Source organism: Aulostomus chinensis, chromosome 1 (genome assembly GCF_037954235.1).
Source record: "Aulostomus chinensis isolate RoL2024-O1b breed Wild chromosome 1, RoL_Achi_v1.0, whole genome shotgun sequence".
In the NCBI taxonomy this organism is placed as follows: Eukaryota; Metazoa; Chordata; class Actinopteri; order Syngnathiformes; family Aulostomidae; genus Aulostomus; species Aulostomus chinensis.
The window spans coordinates 60181901-60199866 of NC_141320.1; the positions used below are offsets into that span (position 1 = coordinate 60181901).

At 45.0% G+C, this 17966-nt stretch overlaps 4 protein-coding genes across 12 annotated transcripts in view; 2 read left to right on the forward strand and 2 right to left on the reverse strand.

The window, feature by feature from the left end:
* The first annotated feature begins 148 nt into the window (after positions 1-148).
* On the forward strand, positions 149-3724 carry LOC147272585 (lymphocyte function-associated antigen 3). Of its 3 annotated transcripts, none has more exons than XM_086192385.1 (12): positions 149-296; positions 671-795; positions 1228-1383; positions 1457-1582; positions 1667-1830; positions 1921-2008; positions 2103-2213; positions 2305-2325; positions 2943-2963; positions 3060-3086; positions 3175-3231; positions 3364-3724. In XM_086192385.1, exons 2-12 carry the CDS (start codon positions 735-737, stop codon positions 3381-3383), a joined length of 852 nt encoding a protein of 283 aa, XP_086048511.1. In that variant the 5' UTR covers positions 149-296; positions 671-734; the 3' UTR covers positions 3384-3724. The 3 variants fall into 3 exon arrangements, with proteins under 3 accessions (XP_086048511.1, XP_086048480.1, XP_086048593.1); XM_086192354.1 differs by having other exon boundaries at positions 161-296; positions 553-795; XM_086192467.1 differs by lacking the exons at positions 3060-3086; positions 3175-3231; positions 3364-3724 and having other exon boundaries at positions 161-296; positions 553-795; positions 2854-2963.
* A 533-nt stretch (positions 3725-4257) lies between these two features.
* slc19a1 (solute carrier family 19 member 1) lies at positions 4258-10174 on the reverse strand. Of its 6 annotated transcripts, none has more exons than XM_086191783.1 (7): positions 10004-10174; positions 8197-8818; positions 7120-7498; positions 6881-7036; positions 5968-6160; positions 5720-5861; positions 4258-5448 (listed from the first exon to the last, which is right to left on the reverse strand). In XM_086191783.1, the coding sequence occupies exons 2-7, from the start codon at positions 8458-8460 to the stop codon at positions 5242-5244; spliced, it is 1341 nt and encodes a 446-aa protein (XP_086047909.1). In that variant the 5' UTR covers positions 8461-8818; positions 10004-10174; the 3' UTR covers positions 4258-5241. The 6 variants fall into 6 exon arrangements, with proteins under 6 accessions (XP_086047909.1, XP_086047583.1, XP_086047662.1 ...); XM_086191457.1 differs by adding an exon at positions 9587-9625 and having other exon boundaries at positions 4262-5448; positions 6727-7498; positions 10004-10170; XM_086191536.1 differs by having other exon boundaries at positions 4262-5448; positions 6727-7498; positions 10043-10173.
* A 191-nt stretch (positions 10175-10365) lies between these two features.
* Positions 10366-12654, reverse strand: LOC147272587 (C-X-C chemokine receptor type 2-like). 2 transcript variants are annotated; one of them, XM_086192126.1, is made up of 2 exons: positions 12521-12654; positions 10366-12420 (listed from the first exon to the last, which is right to left on the reverse strand). In XM_086192126.1, the coding sequence occupies exon 2, from the start codon at positions 12377-12379 to the stop codon at positions 11306-11308; it is 1074 nt and encodes a 357-aa protein (XP_086048252.1). In that variant the 5' UTR covers positions 12380-12420; positions 12521-12654; the 3' UTR covers positions 10366-11305. The 2 variants fall into 2 exon arrangements, with proteins under 2 accessions (XP_086048252.1, XP_086048177.1); XM_086192051.1 differs by having other exon boundaries at positions 10366-12381; positions 12521-12642.
* A 2849-nt stretch (positions 12655-15503) lies between these two features.
* Positions 15504-17966, forward strand: part of arpc2 (actin related protein 2/3 complex, subunit 2) — a 30895-nt gene continuing 28432 nt past the window's right edge. The window contains exons 1-3 of the mRNA XM_086193020.1: positions 15504-15727; positions 17294-17328; positions 17420-17532. Coding sequence (XP_086049146.1) covers positions 15654-15727; positions 17294-17328; positions 17420-17532 — 222 coding nt within the window. The 5' untranslated portion in view covers positions 15504-15653. The remainder of the gene's footprint in view (positions 15728-17293; positions 17329-17419; positions 17533-17966) is intronic.

The following is a 17966-nucleotide window of genomic DNA, read 5'->3' on the forward strand; positions in this document are numbered from 1 at the left end:
CATCCAATTTCTATTTTTCAAATTCTCTTTCTGCATCCTACTGGTTAAAATAAATCTCCACGGATATAAAAGGTACAAAAACAATTTCGAACAAATTTTGTGCGACTAAAAAAATTCCCTAACTGAACGCAGATGAGTTATTTTTGCAGCGTTGCTGGTACGTTGAGGAACGTCCGGCTGCAGTAACCGTGTTTGGACGGCAGGGGGCAAGGCCGGGAATTCAGTTGGAATTACAAATTATGACGAGCTTTCCTGGAGCAAAGCAGGGAGCAGCGCGTGTTTTAATCACTACTGGCGTGAGTATTAAAAAAAATACATATATAAATATTTATTAAAAGAAAATAAGTTTAGAAATGGTAAAGTAACATGTCCCGGTGGAGGCAGCGACTTGTTGGGCTTCTGACTTTCACTCCCAAGCACCTTGTCTTCGTTAGCTTGTAGCCTGTCAGGAGTTTATCTTGAAATAATAAATTAAACGTGACGTTTTGTCAGTGTAATAGTAAATTTGAGTATCACATTGTGTGTGTTTTGATGTTGAACTCTGCGTTTAAGCGACTTCTAAGATTCGCTGGGACTCCACAACTCTCGGGTCTCGGCGTCGTTTCTCGTCTCACCAACCCGAACCAACAACGCCTCGTCCCTCTAATTCGTCTTCGTTCACCACCGTCAGCTCTCGGCGGAGGACGGTTCGAATCCCTTCACCCTCCCCTGGCCGCGGACCTGACGGAGAGCAGATGTGGCTGCTGGTGATTACCGCAACTTTGACCGGCTGTCTTACGGTTGACGCTGACGATGGTTAGTCCGGCAGCATTCAAGCTAATTTTTTAGCTTCACTTTGTCAAGCAGAAGAAAGTATTTAAGTGTGTGTGTGTGTGTGTGTGTGTGTGTGTGTGTGTGTGTGTGTGTGTGTGTTCTTGAATAACTCGTTTCATCATGTGGCCGCACCCAGTGAGAAAACTCAAGGAAAGGAAGGACGCTTGCTAGGTGGGACACCTGGGCCGCGTTCCAATACTCATCTCATGTCACCTTCACTCAGGAAAAGACAGAAGATTATACAATTAAAGTGTATAAAAACATTAGAAATCCCGTTCTGTATTCGATGCGTTGATCTTTCTGGCTTTATTTTCCATCAGTGTGATTGGAACCAATCATTCCAGGCCTTGTTTTGTTCAGGCGTTTTACACAACATTTCCAGTCCTGTAACAGGAGCTCTTTCTGTCCTTGCAGTGCCTGAACTTTACAGTAAGACGGGCGCACAAGTGGTCCTCAAACCAGATTTGGCTTCCGTGACCGGCGCCATCAAATCCATCATGTGGAAACACGAGTCGGACATCGCCGTGCAGTTGGAAGGTTCGGACTTTGTTGCTTTCCGTCAGTTTAAAGGTAGGTTACCCCATCAAAGAGGAGCTTGTCTGTAGGTCTGGAGGTGGAACTGACGCCACGTATTTGTTCCAAGAGCGAGGGACACTCAACAACACAACCGGAGAGCTCACCATCACAGGGCTGACTCCGGAGGACCGTGGCATGTACACGCCGGAGATCAACCACATCACCTTCAGTCCTACCCGTCTCTTCGTTATCTGTAGGTGAAGACACGCTGGGGTAGTTTTTTTTGTTTTTCCTGTTATGAGAGAGTACTTTTTTTTTTTTGTATCCATCTCCACAGCGTCTGTCCCCGTCCCAACCGTGTCTGCATCATGTGATGCTGAGAAGACCAGATGCACTTTGACCTGTGAGGGAGACGTCGCAGGTGCTGAACCCGTCTCATACACCTGGAATCTGAGTGACTCATCAAAGACCAACTCAACCAAGGACTACATCGTAACCAAGGTACCGCTGGTGACGGCGTGCGCCTTTAAATAAAGATGAATTAAAAATGATGGCTCAGCGAGACGTTGACGTGTTCTCACTCACACGCAGGAGGAAAGTGCTGGACCGATCAGCTGCACGCTGAAGAATCCAGTCAGCCAGGAGAGTAGCCAGCCCATCCCCAGCCCCTTTAGCCCCAGTGAGTTCCCCCCCCCCCACACACACACACACACACACACCCGTCAGGAGACATTTCTGTTCTACAAGTGAACGACCACATGTTTGTCGCTCAGGTGAGTCTTCAGAGAGCGAAGGGGGTCCGAAGATCAACGTGGGGCTCACCGTCTTCATCTGTCTGCTGATGGTCGTGCTGGTGCTGGTGTTGGTTCACAGATTCACTTCAGGTCCCTGACACAAACATGTTTACGTGACATGAACACCAGCAGCTGGACTGATGATGATGAGAAATGTAATTAGGATGTTCTTTTCTTTCAGGGATGTGGTTCTACCAAAAAGGTAAGAACTCTTTTAAAGATTTATACAACTGATGTGTCGTGTGTGTGTGTGTGTGTGTTTTTAGTCAAACACCCTAAAGGTTATATGTGAAAAAGCCATAAAGTTCTTTATTCTCCTGAAGCTCCACGTCTTACACCGTTGTAAAAGGCGGGTTTTTCTTCACGAGCTTCGAAGAGAATATTTGAATTGTTTGGTGGTTTATATAAAGGTGTGGAAATTTACGGGTTAAAAAAAACAGACAAGTTTGCGTAGGAAAGTTCTGACCCTGTGACTTCTGTTTTGTGTGAGTGTGTGTGAGTGTGTGTGTGTGTGTGTGTGTGTGTAACATCGTTCTACAGAATTCAGGGTTTGTATGCATTTTTACTACGAAGATCTGACTTTCCCAAACCTTTGAGGACAGATTTCAGGACCGCACGTTCACTGTTCTCTGACTTCATCAGATTTTCTGGGTTTATTGATTTTTGAAAAACTTTTTCCAGACTCTGAAATTGATTTTTTTTTTGTTTGTTTGTTTTTTTGTTTGTTAAGATTCTATAAATTTGCCCTCATGAGTGTGTAAACCCTTCAAACTACACCTGCCGCTGCCTCAGAGTGATCATGTTGGTGTCTCCCTGCAGGTTCCATGCCGTGGGAAGCAGGTCAGTAACCAACTTCTCTCCCGTTCCTGCCTTGAAAACCCTTATTGACGACCTTTCTTTTTTTTTTTTCCTCCCCCCTTCTTTGCTTTAATCAAGACTTCTGGAGGAAACAGGAGAGGCAGCGTGAGTTTCAGCCTCGCTGTCTGATTTCTGTGTGGTTGTAATGTGGGCGAAAAAAGCTGACAGCAGCCGTTTATGTTTGCGAGAGCAGATGCTGATCCTGAGTTGAGCAGCAGCGCCGCCGCTCAAGAAAAGGCTCAAGAAGACGGTAAAGACTTTTCCTGCCTGACCCCGAATAGAAAAACCTTGTCGAATCCACTTAGAGAATAAGATACAGAGGTGTAGTTAGAGTGATGCTGTAGTCACACACGCTCTGCTGTCCATTTTTGGGTTTTCTTAGAAGCCGCACAGATGATGTAGACGGCGGAACGAGTGAAGGTCGAGACAATAGCAGGAAACGCCGGCAATGTGGGCTCTTCCTGCGCACCAGCATACGTGACACCGTCTGGCACGCTGAGGCGTACGCGGGAGGCGAGTCTGCTGTTGGTTCCTGCAACATGGTGGGGGGGGGGGGGGAGAGAGAGAGAGAGAGAGAAGAGGAGGACTGTTGTTTGATCTGAGCCACAAGCTCAACCAACAATCCAAGCATTGTGACTCCATCCACGCTTGTGCGTGACTGTGACTCCGTGTGTGTGTGTGTGTGTTGCCAATATTTCCACCTTGAATTCTCTTTTTCACCTTTGCTCGTCTTTTAATTTTTTCCCTTAAATTCTTAAGCGTAAAGGTGTTGTTTCTTAAAGATGCTCCAGGGTTATGACGACCCGCTGGCGAGTCCACTGGAAGAGGGAAAAAAAACAACGTACAGAATGCATGAACACTCGAGGTCGATGAATTTTGGATCATAAAACGGTCGACGGCGGTGAGCGAGTTCGCACGTTTCTAAATGAAGGCACTAAGTTACTCATAAAGTGTGTATTTATTGTGGTTCGCCGAGGTCTCCGCATGTACTGTGTGTTTTTATACCCACTAATAAAAACTGAGGTGACATGTTTGGATGTCACATGATGCTGAACACAACTGGAGCACGTGATCGCTGTTATGATGACCTCCTGGCGGATCAGTGTTTAAGATCATTTAAGACAAATAATCAGAGCGAGAGGAACATTCGTCCCACTGAGGCATTCGATGACGCGCAGCTGTAGAAATATTCCAGGTTTTTTTAAAAAAAAAAAAAGAAAATAAAAAAAAGTCCCAGCCCTGCTGCGAGTCGATCGACACGAGACAAGACCCCAGCTGACCAAACAACCTCGTCTTAGAAACCAGGATGTGAACAAAGCTTATTTTCTTTAATTAGAAACACACACAAAAATTACAATATCACTTCAATTATAAATCAGCAAACTGCTTTTACCCACCAAAATAGATTTTATTTGTCATTTAAAAAAAAAAAAATCAATCAGATTCAGTTCCATCAGTCAGTTACGGTCGCGGCTCCATCCTTTCTTCACTTTCACAGTTTTAATGAACACTCTTGTTCTGTTTGGGATGGTTCCTACTGGAAAATACTCGGCTCTTCTGTACTAAAAAAAAAAAAAAAAAGATTTTCAAGTATGCAAATGGACATTTTTTTCCACAACGCGCTTGCTCCTGTTCCCGTTACATCAGGTAACACTGTCTTCCTCTGACACCAGCAGCTGCTCCTTGGCCTGAAGTAACCCCACCATCAGGAGAAGCGCGCCTCCTTGTACACAGGCGAACCCTCAGCGGCAAAAACAATCGAGTGTGTGTTTGACTGCATCGAGAACAAACGTGTGTGTGATTTCTGCTGGGCAGGTAATTTCATGCATCCAGATGCTTCTAAGTGCAGTCACGAGGAAAACCAAAAAAAAAAAAAAAAAAAAAAAAAAATCACATGAACCATTCAACTGCAATCAAAGTGCAGTTTACGGCTTCCGTCAGCGAGATGAATATTTGATAATCAAACATTTGAAAAGAAAAAGCGTTTATTTGGTCGGCTTCTTCTCAAATTGCACAGTGGGAAGCATAAGTAGAGCGTCCGTAAAAAGAACAGCTACAAGCTGAGTAATTCTACTGATTACATATCTGCAGGCTAATCCACCGTCCAGTAAGCCATCACCTGAGAGGTTTCCACGGTAACAATGATCAATCATTCTGTCCTGAACAAATCTAAAACTACTCTGAACAGGAAGCATCAGGCTGCAGGTGAGGCACTTGGACCGTCGGAAGTAAACACACACGGGGCAGCTCCACCGCGCCGTCACGCCTTGGCACACATTCCGTTAGACAACGGTTCCGCTTCTGAAGAGCTAGCCGCCACGGGGCTGAGCTCTGTGGTCACCACCTGCTGCTCATTAGCCCCGCCTCCTTCCCTGAGTTGGTTCCTATAGTGACGGGTGATGACCATGGCAGCGCAGACGAAGTAGATCAGAGTGAGCAGGGTTAAGTAGATGAAGTACACGAAGAACTGAGGGAAACACAGAAGTACAACGGCTAGATCAGTCGACGGCATGCGCCAGGAAGGATATGGAAGAAAAATAAACAACAAATCCTTTTATTCTGAAATCCTAAACATTTCAGATTTCTACACGATGCCTCGAACGCAGCACAAACTGCTGTTGGCATGACGGTGTATCTGACTTTGAAGGGACCAAAATTAGCCGCCACAACGCTTTAAATGTCAGTGAGTATTAATTCTACAAGTACAGAAGGACAATGAGCGGCGTGGTGGACTCTACCTGCGCGTGCACGTCCAACGCCAGGCCCCTCTTGTCAGCGAATATCAGGCTGATGACGGTCTTCAAGATGGTCCCCAAGAAGGTGTTGATCCCAAACACCAGAGCGCAGAGCTCCCTGGTGAGCGACGACGCGATCTGAAAGCTACACATGACGTCACATCAGGCCCAGGAGAAAGTTCACCGCCTTCGTGTCTTTTTTATTATTATTTTTTTCCCCCTACGGCGGTGAGGAAGAGGCTGTCACTCACGTGGCGATGGGCACCAGGAACTGGTAGAACCCTCTGAAGAGGACATAGGCCAGGAAGCAAACCCAAATGTTGCTTGTGGTGCCCATGAGGAGCAGCAAACCCGCCTGCACCGCTGTGACGATCCCGATGACCAGCTCGGACCACACGTCCCATCGAATCTTCACAAAACCTGCGATGAAGGAAGTCAACGCGCCTGCAGGAACAAAACAAAAAGTTTATAAGCTCAGAAAGAACCTTCATGATCAATTTATTGATTGGCGGGTCAATAAATGTTGAGGAAATGTTTCATCAGGATATCAAAACGTGAGTTTGTTATCTTATCCTTAATTACATCATTTAGATAGCTGGTCGCCAAGTAGTCGCTGCTTATCATTCACAGAAGAGATTCTTTTGCAACAGGACAACCAGGTCATTGCATCAGCTGTTAAAGGGGCAACTCAACATGGTGTGTGTGTGTGTGTGTGTGTGTGTGTGTGTGTGGCTGCAACAGCACACCTCACACTCTTCGTCTCAGCTGATATTAAAACCTAGACACGGACGGTGTTTTAAACTAATAAGACTTTTCCAGGACTCAAACCTGCAAAAGGTTAATTTGCTCGTGACTTGTGCCGCGAGGCCGTCTGATCAATGAGTTTAAGAGCGCAGCAGTGTCCTGCTCAAAGGTCACTCTGCCTCAGTACATCAGGCCGCCTTGACAAACTGACAATTGCTGCTGGGTTGTGTTGGAGGTTTGATCCTTTGGCCCCAGGAAGGTCTTACTCAGCAGGGTGGACGCGGCCTCCACTCCTCCGTTGTACACAGTAGCTGAGTAAATCGTATTCCACAGGATGTGAACGTAGAACAACACCAGGTAGTATCCTGTTGAGTTAAAGATCCACCAAAGGGACCAGAGCCTTAGGTTGGGCCTCCTCACCACATTCCCAACCTCCATTAGCATCTGGATAAAGATGGAGTCCTTCCAGCCTGGTCTGGAGGGTGGGGGCGGTGCGTTGTCCTTTGGGTTCATTTGGTCCAGTTCTGCCTTGGTGGCTACTGGAGAGGCCAGTGCCTTTTGCTCTTGGTCCCGAGTCTGGTTGAAAAACAGGGAGCGTTTAGGCCACGGCAGGCAGAGCGAGAGCAGCAGACCAAAGCTGACGAAGCCCAAACAAATACCGCTGAGGGCGAAGTAGCGGGAGTCACCGAAGTTGCCAAAAGACATGAGTAGCTGGCCCAGAACCGAGCTAGTGAACACTCCCAAGAGGACCGAGGTGCGCGAGTAGCCGGCCACGCGCTGGTAAAGACCCGGGCTGACCAGGGAGAAGATGTAGGAGGAGTAGGCCACGCGGCAAGCCATGGTGATCCCGTAGAAGAACTCCATGAACTGCATCGCCAGGAGGGAGGTGCCCAGGAGCATGAGGAGCCAGATGATCACCTGACTGATGCCCTGGATGATCAGAACTGGCTTGTAGCGTAAAAGATCGGTCAGCAGGAAGGCCGGCACCAGCACAGCCATGTAGGAGTAGGTCAGCACTGGGGTGATCTCATTGGTTACCTGGGGGGGGCACAAACCAACACACCAATGCATCAAGACAAAACTCCATAAAAAGATGCGGTTTGGTTTTGTGTTCATGTCATTTATCCCATATTTTTTCAGAACAGTGCAGCGCTATTTCCACTTTCTATTTGACTCACTCCTTTCTTCAAACAGCCCCCTCATCTAAACTCTCTCTTCAGAAGCCGGAAAGTACAACCCCCATTTCCTGCATTGAATGTCATAATGCTCAGCAGTAACGTTTCTTTGTTTTCTCGTATGCGTAATTAAGCCAATTTGGACTGTTAAAGAGCTGGACAACACATCAGGGAGCCCATCTGGTCCAAAGAGCAGCAGAAACGCCTCAGTACGACGCTAGCAGCTAGCAAAGCACTCCAGCTAGAAACCTCCAAATCTAATACACTGACCTACTTTTGGGAGGAATGTGAACTTTGACCCCAGTAAGATGGATCAGCGAACTCCCCACAGGACACTTTGTCCGTCTACTGAGTAATGCCATGGGGGGAAATCTTATGAAAGTCTTTCCCAGAAATCGTTTGTATTGTCTTCAAATGTCAAGACTGAAAACTTTTGAAAATAAATTCCTTTTTTTTGGCATCTTGCATGATAACTAATAAAAGGTATTTCTGACAAATGTAGCAAAAAAAGAGAGAGAGAGAGAGAGAGAGAGAGAGAGAGAGAGAGAGGGCACGACTCACCTGTTCTGTGGTGAAGTTCTTCTCATTGCTGAGAAGAGTTGGCGTGATGAAGGCTTCCCCTGGTCTTAACGATGACATAAAGCCGTAAAAACACAAGAACATCACCGCCACCTTCCACTTCCCGGCCTCCTCGGGGGGAGCCGTCACCTCAGCAGCCATCTCCACATCGCCATTTCCACATCCTCCTCCACCCTCTTCGGATGTAGATGGTTTCGTGTCCATTTCTGAAATGTCTCCACTCTCTGTTGTGTTGTCTGCAACCATCGTGTCAGCTGGTCTGGTGGGTGTGGGTTTGTGTGGGGGTGGGGGTGTGGGGTGTCAGGCTTTCTGTAATTGTTTGCAGCGTCAAACACCATATAAGTCTTTGTTTTGATGTTGAAAATCAACTGAAATCCTTTGTGGACCCAGAAGGGATGAGGGGGGACAAGAGGGGACTTAAATCCAACAGTTTGGCTTCACAACCCCTCTCCTGTTGCAGTTCCTTGGCGGAAAACACAAGAATACCTTTTAGATGGAACATACTGTCAGTGGCATGTCAGTGAAAAGGTTGACCTTTGCTCCATGAGTGTGAGAATGTCTGCAAAGGAGTTATCCAGAAACCGGGTCCCTTGTCATTGTTCACCTGAAAAGATAACAACCTCGTCAGTTCGCCAGAGTTGGAACCGCAGCTGAGCGACTCTGAGTGAAAAATACAGCCTGTAAGAGCATGCATGTGACTCTTTCCTGCCTTTATTAAGCTGTTATTAGGCGGGTAGAGTATCAGAAGGGTTGAAACATAATGCATTTCTACCCAGCAACACCACAAAAGAAAGAGGCTCCTATAGATAGATGATATACTTCTTTTCATAGGCGATTTAAATTCACGGTAAGTAGCGGCGCTTCCACACTGACTGATAAAAGAGAGGAAACGAGGCCGAGGAAACACAGTCTCCTCCCGAGCTTCCTCCAAAGAACCGAATTACGTGTCAACGTAAATGGGTTACACAAGTCTTTTCACCCGGGGAAACAGAGCAGCCTTGTCCCAGCTTGCCAGCAGCAGCTCGCCGGCCAACACAACGCCAGTTTCAAATGCTTACACGTTAGCATAGCAGGTGGAATTCGGAAGTGCGTGTGAAATTAGAAAAACAAAAATCTTACAATATGAGCGGACAACTTAAGTGGAAGGTCCCAAGTCACGCAGCAAAACATGACGCTGAGTGCGGCAAGCTAGCCGGCTAACAAAAATAATAATAAAAAAATACCCGTCTGGAATGTTTACATCTACAAATGCTAACCGACAGCTACAAGCTAGCTTTCTGTCAACTTACTTTTATATGTATATCTATAAATATATATTTAGAAACATTTTTTTCTCTTTATTTAGAATTAATGGGATATTTTGAGCACGTACCGCGTGTTCCAAACAGAGCGGCAGTTGATGTTGCCAGGTCTGGTCGTACAATCAGTAAAAAAAAAAAAAAAACGTTTAAAACAACGGCCACGAACTTAAGACAAAGAAGACGGTTTGTTCCTCCCCAATTCTTCCAACTTGGGCATGTATGTACATGTACACATGCACATATATTTTAAAACAGAGCTGAATTCACTGACGCACAAATAACATCTTTATCTCATTTAAACAAGTTATACTTACTACAGCAGAAACGTTTCGTCATACATGAGCAAATAGGGTACGTATTTACTGTTAGCAGATCCGTTCGGTTAATGTTTGTCAAAGTGACACACCTTAAGTTGATAATTTGTAATATTACCACGAGAGTACGCGTATAAACATGTACTAAACATGTACTACTGAGAATGAGTTTACCAGTTATGAGCAGCTTGGGCCCCTGTGGAGGACACTCACGAGTTTTATCTTTCCCTTGTTGCTTTCGGTCTGCTTAACTTGTTTACTTCTCTTGCGAAACTAGTCATTAGAGTATCGTGTGTGTGTGTGTGTGTGAGAGAGAGAGAGAGAGAGAGAGAGAGCGAGAACGCATATTTACAAGCAGCCTAATTCGCAAACCTGGCAACCCTTTCACTCTGGTTGTTGTTCATCGCATTGACTTCTGGGAAACGTAGTTTGCAGTCATACTTCTAAGACAAAATTGTTACACGCAATCACCCGGTATTACACGCAGTTGTTTTTTCTGGTTTTTTTTATGAAAACAATGAAAGGAACAGTTGATATGTTATTTATTTAATGTCTTCTTTTCAGTAAAGTCCTTTACAGGATATTTATGTCTGACATCAACTGGACAAATAATGCCACATGTATAATAATAATGATAATATTGATAATCATGGGTGGTGCGGTGGTGCAGTGGTCAGCACTGTGGCCTCACAGCAAGAAGGTTCCAGGTTCCAGTCCCTGCTCCATCACGGGATCTTCCTGTGGTGGAGTCTCCATGTTCTCCCTGTTCCTGTGTGGGTTCTCTCTGGTACTCCAGCTTCCTCCCACAGTCCAAAGACATCAAGAGAGGACGAGGCTGATTGATACTCTAAATTGACCGTAGGTGTGACTGTGAGTGTGAATGGTTGTTTGTCTCTATGTGTTGGCCCTGTGATGGACTGGTGACCCTCAACAGGATAAGAGGTAGAAAATGGATGGATGGATTGAACAATAATCATGTGAGATGCTAGAAACCCACGGTTCACTGGAGGATGTTGGCAACAGTCGAGTCAATAGATGGCAGCAGTGCTGCAGAAATGGAAGGAGCCTCTTGACTCACCAACAATTTAAACAGTGCATAGATAACAAATATCAAGTATAAAACCACAAGATGTGATGACAGTTCATATATTTTTAGTTACTGCTTGAAATCCACTCAGATTAGAGATGTTTTATCCGGTGAAAATCTTTTGCAACAGGAAAAAGAGAATACTTTTACACCTCTACTTTTCACGTGATTATAATTTTGATTGGGGATGTGATCATTTCAGGATTCTGTTTTTAATTTAAAGTCATTTCTTGATCGTAAAAAGCCAAGGTCAGGACCAACCTCTTCAAGACATCTTTTAACAGTTTACATCAACACATCAGTGAAAATCTTCATTTTGTTTTTGTGTCACTGAGGTTTCAGAGGGAGAGCTGGGACTCCCTCCTCCTCTCTGGACTTCCACCAGGCTTTCAGAGAACAGCTCCCTTGCCGTCCGACGTCTGAGATGTTGACCTGCTGAACTTGGATCCGGAAATCCTTTCCTGTCTGGCTTTCCTCTGAAGAATCGCCTTCATGTTTTTCCTGAACTTTTCTCCCACGAAGGCGTAGAGAACCGGGTTGATGCAGCTGTGCAGAAGAGCCAGGCTGTTGGTTACAAGGATAGCCATGTTGACTGATCTCCTCATGGCACAGTCGAAGGCTATCAGATCGGCCCTCAGGAGCGTATCCGTCATCAAGGTTAAGTGGTACGGCATCCAGCAGAGCAGAAATGCAATCACCACCGCTATAATCACCCGCATGGCCCGGTGCTTCTGGAACCCACGGGTGCGCAGAAGCCTTGTGATGGTGATGCTGTAGCAGATGATCATGACAAGCACAGGGAGCAAGAAACCGAAAATGTGGCGGAACCCACGAGTGGCGATTCTCCACGAGGAGGCGCTGCCGATGTCGTAGCTTTCAGTGCATAAAATCCTCTCCGAGTCAGAGTCCAGCCTGGTGGCTTCGTTGAAAAGTGCAGGCAGAGCGAGGGCCACACCGAGGGCCCACACCGCCGCACAGAGAAGCCGGCTGCACATCCTCTGCCGACTGTTGAGACTCTCGCTGGCGTGCACAATCACCAGGTAGCGGTCAACGCTGATGCAAGCCAGGAAGAGGATGCTGGTGTAGAAGTTGGCTTCGAAGGTGAGGCTAAGGAGCTTGCACATGAAATCTCCAAAGAGCCAACCCCGAGTTGCCGCGACAGCCCAGAAAGGGATGGTCAGAGCCATCAGACCATCCGCGATTGTCAGATGAAACAAATACACATCCGACGGGGTCAGAGCCTGACGACTGGTCAAGATCACCCAGCCTACCAGCAGGTTTCCTGGGATGGCCAGGAAAAAGATGACGAAGTGAACGACGCTCAGGGCCACAGCTGCTGTCGCCTCCAGCGGTTTGATCTCACAGGATAGCGTGTTGGGGTCCACCTTGAAGACGCTGAGGTTGTTGTGGACGGTTTCATCCAGGAGGTCAAAATAATTGTCAAAGGAAACGATAATCGACATGACTGCGGATGAGAGACACCATCGTAGCAGAGAATGAAAAACTGAAAAGAGTTGAAAGGAGATTCTGTCGTAACATCAGATTTCAACATTGAAATCAAGCGAAGCCAAAAAAAGCAGCTTTAATACGCGTCAAACACTCACCTTCTATAATACTCTAATGATGCAGATGATAACAGCTCGACACCCTCGGGTCTCCGCCGCAGAACATCCCTGAGAGAAGCGTACGCCCTGTTTTTGATGGAGAGTTGACCCAATGTCCTGCTTCCTTCCCCAGTAGGTTACTACACATTCCTGCGTCACCGCTTGTTTCTGCTGCAACAGGACTTTCTCAAAGAAGACATGTCAACATGTCACAGTCGGAAAAACACAGGTGCGCATCAGAGGCGCTGTTTCGACGGAGGGTCAAAGAATCCAAACGTCGAGGAGGAAAACGGCTCTTCGTTAATGTGTCCGTGTTTGTTGAAGTCGATAAATCAGGACATGCAACCCTGTTCTGTGACGCTGGGAATGGAGGGAACGTGTATTCAGCCTGTTGTTAAAGTATGGAACAAATCCTGCTTCAGTTCGTGTCGCTTGTCACAATTGATAACAGGACATTAGATTCATTTGGAAGGTGTTTATGAAGCTTGCAATTTAACGACAGAGTCTCTGTCGATAAAGTTGTTTCTCATGGTCGTCCATAGCAACCGAGTCCAATCCAATCAAACTGATCTGAATTTGAATAAACCTCCACAAGATTATCTGTTTGTTTTGGAGTTGTCATCTGATAACAGATTACTGGACTTGGACCTGTTGCAAGTATTGCAGTAAAGGGTGTGTGTGTGTATGTGTGTGTGTGTGTGGGGGGGGGGGGGATAGGAAGTGAAATAGTTTGTTCTAACGCTTGCTGTTGCAATAATTCATGACTGTTTTTGTTCTTTCTGTGAAATACTTACATTGTGTGTGTGTGTGTGTGTGTGTGTGTGTGTGTGTGTGTAATGTCACTGAGGCATGTCTTAATCTCTCAGTGCAACATGGCGTGACAAGCATGCAGAGAAAAGATGATGAGCGCTTGTCAGTAATGACAGGGGATGGAGCTGAGGGGAAGGCCAGGCTGGAACCCTCTCCGTCCTCAAGCCCCTCATCCACCTCCCCTTCGCCATCATAAATCACCTCACTCAGCACCAAGAGGTAAAATAGCAGAGCGGTGCATCACTGCGACTGTCACATCAGGAAGTAAATGGAGACGTAATGTCTCCGTGTCACCTCAAGTGGATTCGGCGCTGTCAGGATGTCAGCCTCCACCAGCATGTTTGACAGTCACTCAACAAGAACAGCCTGTTTTGTTTGTTTGTTTGTTTGTTTGTTTTTTACAAACACTGAATCGGCTTAAGCGCCTTTTGTAGTTTCATTTACTATTGTAGTTTTTTTTGCTTTCGTAGCTATTTTCGTATCAAAGCTAATTGGGTGACTTTTTTTTTTTTTTTAATTTTCTGCGCTGTTTTTGCAACTTTTATTTGTGAATTCCAAACCTCATCGGTACTTTCATTTATGTGTTTAATTCCACTCCATGTTATCCTTTAAATCTTCACTTTTCGATCTTTTCTCTTTCGAAGCACCTTTGCGTCTTATAAACACACGTGCTGTTAAGATGAAATTCAAAAAGATGAATTCAACAAAGCGGTGACGGAGTTAAATTCAATCCTGAAGAAGAGACACTTAGATCCGATTGTTTGTTTGTTTGTTTTTTCAAGCATCATCACCATTACAAGGCTTTATTGACACAATTAGATCAGCGTTATTTTTGAAAAATGGCTGAAATTGAAGACAAAAATGTTAAGAGATCCAGACAAAGCACACAAATGCTTCACTCGGATCGTTTTTCATCCGGTGAAGAGAAAATTCCGCTGCGTGGGAAAGGATGTCAATGTCACATCCAGGCGCGTCTTGTCATCTGTGTCTTTCTTTCCATTTTTCCAGGAGGTTTTAAGATTGTTACTGCTTCGAAACTGCAAAAAATATGCTTGGAATTTACTTTATGTTGAGTGTTCCCTCGAATTTTACTCATCCATGACGCATTTTATGAGTTTCAGGTTTTTACAAGACATCTCCCTTGAAGCTGTTTTGACCGTCACCACCTTTGTGTTCTATCCATCATCATCTGTAGATCAAGAGCGGGGGAAATTGGTCATATTTCATTTTTCTTAACTAAAACTAATCATCACCCAGGCTTTTGTGTTGCAGCGGTATTTGAAGTTCATATAACTTTTAATAATAATAAGAGTTTAAACACTACATTAATGTGCACGATGATTGTTAAAATAGGAGGTTTGATTTGTGCCCTTGAGCAAGAAACTGAATCCCAAATTCGTACTTCGCATGGCAGCCTAGAAATAAACCAGTTTACCATTACAGTTCTTCAGTTACTTATTTTCAGTTTCTTGTCCTCAACATGCGCAACAGCAGTTTGCCCATTACACTTTCAAGTCATTCCACTAAACCCCCAAATGTAAGGACCAACATTACAGGGTGATGCGCCGTCACGATGGTCGGACACTTAGTGGCTGTCATTCATGACACATCCTTGTGTCTCTTTGGTCTGACAGGTGACAGACGCAGACGAGGGAATGCTGCACCCAGTAAGCCCAAGATTACCGGTGGCTCATTTGGGTTTCTCCCAAAAGAGTACGAAATTTAGTCTGAATAACCATCAAATTATCAACAAAAGAAGAATCGCAAATAGCCAAAGTATGTAGCATTTTATTGTCTTCTTTTAATGTGTGGCCTATATAAACTAAATAATAAATTAATCCTTAAAATAATGGATTCACAGTGTTCCAAATAATATTGTGACTTGCCTGAATTATAGAAATATTCTTAACCTTAAAATATATATATATGTAAAAAAAAAAAAAAGCGTCATCATTGAGCTGAAGAGCAATTGTTAGTGCAAATTATTGTTGTGGTTATTATTATTATTATTTAGGAATAATTCCCGTATCTTCTGCTTGATGGAAACCTGAATACATAATCTCTTTTATCTATTCAACGAATCATATCTCTCTCTTTATCTGATCTTCCTATAACTTTTCAATGAGAATTTATAACAGGCATAATGATGGGCACCCTCTTGTGGGGTCCACAGTGTGAAATACGCGGAAGCGACAGGCGGAAGGAGCCTTGGCGGAAGCGGTCTGGTCTGTCAAGGGAGGAAATATTAAGCAGAATTTGACACAAAGAGGTTAATCCCACACCGATCAGCCCCCCCTCGTCCTCGTCTCCAGCATCCGCTGCGATGATCCTGTTAGAAATCAATAACCGCATCATAGAAGAGACGCTGTCGTTGAAGTTCGACGGCGCATCAAACGGGTGAGAGATCATTGTTACACCTGGCTAGCATTGCTAACCAGAGCTAGCTTCCCTTCAGCGATATATCGAAGATGATGGGAGCTGTGCGTGATGCGCGGGCGCGATGAATAGAGCCTATACGCGTTTATAGTGTGACAAAGGGCAGTAACGTAGCTTCCTTAAATGTTTAAACTGCCATATTTCACAGTGAATTTTCTCGCTGATCCGCCGTGTCTGGGTTGCCTGGAGCTGGGGTGTGTCACTACGGGCGGTGTTATGACAGAAAATGTAACCCCGGTCAATTAAATCTCCCCTGGCGGTCACATTACGGTTCGTGTGGGAGGATACACACTTATTTAAGATTATTGAGACATCGCTGACTATTCAAAAAGTGGAGAATTAAAAAAAAAAAACGCTATACGAGGTTGCACAGCAGTTAAAGTACTAGATATAGCTGCTGCTTCTTGCCATTTGTTCGTGTTTGGCGTGATGATGTCACAGCGCAGACATCTACAGTTATAGCCATTTGTTGATGCAATATCAGATCAGCTATTAAGGGGACTATATCAGAACTCGCCTTTGAACACACATTTTCTTGTATTAGCAGGAAGGTAGAGTTATTTTCTTCACATAATTCTACATTATTTACCATCATGTATCCTACTAGTTTGGGTTTAACTGTTGTGTTTTATTTTTTTTTCTCCCTCTCGCTGTGAAAGTAGCTCATTTAGCCGTCAGAGGCTAGTTGGCTAGCAGCTAGCCGTCGCCCCTCTGTGCAGCTTCCGCATTCCTGCAGTCAAGCGGAGTCAAGCCTCTGCACCGCCAGCTGCAGCTCCCGGGAGCTTGCACACAACGCGGGGCAAGTTGCTGCGGTGTCCACCTCGGAGGTGTTCAGTTATTACTCCACTTAAACCTAGGAGGTTATAAACCAGCTTGTCAGAATGATTTATATCAGCGGACTCCCTATTTAAGGTTTGCTGCTTCTGCTCCGTTATTAATATAAATGTACACAGACGGCCTCGGCAGGAGCATAGAGACCTGAATTTAGGAATTGGTTCGGGTTAGTTTGTGCTCACCTTATTTCACCCAGAGCTGAAATGATGGGTCAGAGGAATGTATAATTAATCAAGGTTAAAAAAAAAAAAAAGTTAAATCCCTATCCAATGTTTTCATGTAAGATTTAACAATCAGTTCATTATCAAATTAATTTGTGATGAAAACAATCATTAGTTGCTGGTCCGTTCGGTGTATGACTGGTGGGAAACACCGAACCAGCAGAATCGCTGTATCATGATACAGCGATTCTGCCGCTACTGATGACCAAGACAGCCGCAATGAAATATCTGCGTGTAATTACATGCAGCATTGTGGCGGGAGTTAAAAACACAGAACCGAGAAAAAAACCCATGTTGAACCAGGTGCATTGTCTTCAAGCCTTTTGACACACAATAAACACCTTCGATATTTGAAAGTGTATCAATAGTATTATTATCATTTTAAGGTATAATTGGAAGTATAAAGAGTGTAAGGTGTGTTTGTGTATGATGATTCTTCTGCACCCCCTAACTTTTTTTTTCCTCCTTGCAGAACCAAACCAGAGGCCGTGGATGTGACATTCGCAGGTAAAGTTCCGCCACCGCTGATGTACAAAGTCGCCAGGTAGATTTGACCTCGCCGATTCAATGCTTCTCTGTTATTTACCACTCGCTGTAGATTTTGATGGCGTCCTGTACCACATTTCCAATCCCAATGGAGACAAGACCAAGGTGATGGTCAGCATTTCCCTCAAGTTCTACAAGGAGCTGCAGGAGCACGGCGCTGACGAGGTAGAACGCACACACACACACACAGGCACACACAGTAAGAGTGCGAGCAAAGTAAACACGGTCTGGAAAGTGTTACACCCATCCAACACAGCGCAGGCTGCGAGAACTGGAAAAAAATCTGGAATTATGTTATCCGGTGTCAGTTTTACTAAGACTGGGTTTTTAAATCAGGTTTGAAAAAAAAAAAAACCAAACTGGATTGTGTTGATATTTCTGGAGTTCAGAGTGAGCCACGCAGTGCTTGTCTGTGTTTCGATACGTGGATGGAGATAATATGATATCAAAAATAAACCCAACATGTGATCTGAGCTCACACCTCCGCCGCAAGAGCTCCCTCGCCATGTAAGGAAGAAAGCAGATGCCGGGGCCTGTGGTGGAAACAGGAAGTGAGTTTTATGTGGCTCACTGCAGGCGAGGAAGTGCTGACTCGTGTG